Raw genomic sequence first — 3,482 nt, forward strand, 5'->3', positions numbered from 1 at the left:
CGCATTTTATATTTTACTTTGTCTTATCGTAAGAGAAAAAAAAAAAAGAAAGGGAAAGAACGTCTAAAAAAAAAAATATTTTTTTTTTCGATAATGAAATTTTATTTAAAAAAAAATTTTTTATCTTTTTGTTGAATGAAAGAAGCAATTTTCAAAAAAAACGAAACCCAAGCGCTCACTTTTTGTTCTAAAAGGTTAAAATAATATATTCCTACTTTAGCTATATACAATAAAACAAGAATAATTTTCAAATTATACATAAAAGAAATATTCAAACTTCATAAGTACAAGGAAGCAGAGAAAATATAATAATATAATAAATATAAAATTAACAAGCATATTTCCATTTTATCAACTTCTTAAACAACAAATTGTTCACGATGTCGAGGTCTTCTTCCGGAGTTTTTCTATTTATATTATCTATAATCTGGTATGAATTAAGACAAAAAAAAGAAAAAAATAAAATAAAAAAAATGTAATATGTAGCCGCATGATTTTTTGCATATTTGGCATATTATGAATGCGCGTGAAAGGTTCGCGTCCGATTTGTTCACGCATGCTAAAGAGTAGAAAAATAATTATTCATATTTATATGTTTTCATTTATACGTGTCCTATATTTCTACGTGTTGTGAAGCCTTTGCAGCAATGAGTACGACGTCTTCTTCAGATTGCCCAGCAGCAGCTGCGCTAGAAATTTGTCAGAAAAGCCTTCAAACGGCGAAAAGAATACAATAGTTGGAAGCCCCTTAGAAGAGGAAAGTACCACGGAGCATGGAAACAGCACAAATTTTAGAGGATCTTCCTCAGGCTCCAACAATGCAGAACTTCCTTATTCTAGTGGAAGTGTATCCAATTCGAGGCATGTCGAACGTTTTGGCCTTGAAGACAGATTAATGAAGGAGTGGAACGATCTATCCCTCATCGAAATAGAAAATTGGTATCATGTAATGGCAGGAGCTGTGGATACATTAAGCACAGAATACGAATCATCTTCCAACACTGTGGACGATAAGGGAAATAGTTGGTCCGAATTAATCAAAATGTTAACAGCTTTCCGACAAGCAGAAATTAAGGAGAACAATGCCATTTTTGCAAAATTTTTGGATTACTTGCGAGAAAACAGGCAAAACGAACCCAGTGATACTTTAACTGAAGAAGAACAAAACATCTGGAATGAAATCAAACAGTTAAAGCAAGAAAAAGATGCTATGTGGAGAAAATACCACGAGGAAACTTGGAAGTATTGGTTCCAGAAGGAATTCCCCACCGTGAATCAGATAAAGAATGAATAAACCAGCATGTACACAGGTAACACAATTTTTTGTGTGCTTTTTTTTTCTTGTATAATGGGATTTTTATAATAATATACAGATGGCATCACATGCGTGTATATGTATATATTCATTTGAAGTTCCTCTTCTTATGAAAACTTTTTTTGTCGAAAACATTTGGTGGTAGCCGTTTCTTTAGGAAGATATATGTTCGCGGGGGAGTGTATAGTGAATTTTCTATATTACTGCGTAAATTTGTACATGCATGTATGCCCTGTTGTAACAATTTTATTTTTTTTTTTTCACTGTACAATAAGTTTTTTTCTATGATTTAATGCTAATTTTCAATTATTCATTGGACGAATTTACATTCTATATTTCACATAAACAAAATGGTGTTTGCTTATTTATCTCCGTGTCCGGTTGCGTAGCGTTTACTTTTTTTCCGTATGCATTCCACTTTGAAGTGTGTGCAAAACTTATATCGCTGTGTATTCATGTGTTAAACGATCAACTGTGAATATGTGTGTGAAATCGTTGGAATAGAACAAAATGGGTTTACTTTACAGTAGAATGGAGCAGAAAAGAAGGAGAAAAAACGGGTTAGTGCCTGACTAAGATGAAAGGGTGTTGCGAATTCCTTTGCCCCCCTTTTTGCCTAAAAAGGGTAACACAGCGTTTTGGTTGTATCCCCCTTGTGCGCAACACACTAGCGCGTGGTGCTTCAACACCTAGGATGAACCAAAATAAAAGGGCAAATAGTGGCGCTACGACATACGGTTAAGCTAAGCAATAAGGTGTTAATTTAGCCACAGTTGCTGCGAGCGATAAGTACAGTGTGTAAAATTACCTCCATGCTTTTTTGCCCCCCCTTTTGAAATTTTCCACCCTGCCGATAAAGTGAAGTGCCCGTGGAGGTTGTAATGCTACGGAAGTAAAAAGAAAAATAGGAGGAAAGCCCATTTAAAAATCTGAGTCATGTTACTCCCTGCGTCGCTGTAACGCGCATTTTTTTTCTTTTGGCACAGTTAAAAGAATAATGATGTTCTTGGCTATCCACTATTACATGAGCGGAGCAGTAAATTTTGGATGGGGCTAACGAGGAGTAACTTATCTTGTGTGAATTGCGGTGGGGGTCGTTGGTTGAGGATTCAGGATTTGCGCTATTCTCCGTCCTTTCAAATGCGTGGTGTGCTAAAATAATACGCAGAATACTCTTTTTTAAGAAGGAAAAAGTGTGATCCTCTTTAGAAGTATCAATTAGAATGTGAAATAAGGGTGCATATTATACGATTGGCACATCTGAAAAAGGTGCATGCATATTGGAATCGCTGCACAAGAGAAACTTATTCCAAATAAGGGTGCTAAATCAGTAATGATTATTCGTTTAAATGTTAATTGCGAATAGCGCAGATAATAAAAATATAGAATGTGAGCTTAGTTATTATTATATACTAGGATACACACTTATGAATTTTCTTAAACTTTCGCTATTCATAAAAACAGTTCCAACTTTACAGTAGTGTGATTTTTTTAATAAAAAAAAAAATATAATTTTTTAAAATTGCAAGTTGAAAAAAATTCTTCTATTCAATTTTATTCTCTCTCAAAAAGTTCTCGGTACTTTTAAAAATATTACTTTAATTACTACTATGCTAGTTCGTTCCCCATAATAAAAAATTTAAAAAAATTACTTTTTCTTTATTCAACATTATTACTTTTTCCTTTTCTTCGTTAAGCATATGTGTCGCGCTCATGTTGCGAGTACGTCGCGATTATTTCGTAAAACTGTGTTATATTATATGGTCACCTTATTTTTATGTGTAATTCACTATTTTGTAGCGTTATTCCTACTGTGAGCCCCTTTTCATTTCTTTTCATTTGGTGTGAAGAAATAATACGCAAGCTAGCTTAAACACAAAAGTGAATGCAAGAAAAAGAATAAATAAAATAGAATAAAAGATAACCATTGAATCATTGGAGGAAGAAAATTTCGCGATTACTTGGGATTATCCAACAGTGTCGCAGTTGCACTAATAATTTAATATAATAAAAAAAAAAAAAAAAATATACTCCGTTTTAACTGAATATTTAACGAGTCTTGCAAAGAATGGCCGCCATCAATATGGTTTTTCCGAAGGATCGTCGTTTGTGGGTGTATCCTTTACTTGTTATGTACTTTGTCCTGGTTTGGATTGAGTCACAGGTA

The 3,482-nt window shown here is 33.6% G+C and overlaps 1 protein-coding gene across 1 annotated transcript; it reads left to right on the forward strand.

Annotated features, from left to right (window-relative positions):
• Positions 1 to 380: 380 nt before the first annotated feature.
• Positions 381 to 1,294, forward strand: PCOAH_00031840 (Uncharacterized protein; the record flags this gene model as incomplete). Its single annotated transcript, XM_020059984.1, has 2 exons — positions 381 to 475; positions 637 to 1,294. The coding sequence occupies 2 exons, from the start codon at positions 381 to 383 to the stop codon at positions 1,292 to 1,294; spliced, it is 753 nt and encodes a 250-aa protein (XP_019915981.1).
• Between the last annotated feature and the right edge of the window lie 2,188 nt (positions 1,295 to 3,482).

This window comes from Plasmodium coatneyi, chromosome 11 (genome assembly GCF_001680005.1).
Source record: "Plasmodium coatneyi strain Hackeri chromosome 11, complete sequence".
NCBI classification, from domain to species: domain Eukaryota; phylum Apicomplexa; class Aconoidasida; order Haemosporida; family Plasmodiidae; genus Plasmodium; species Plasmodium coatneyi.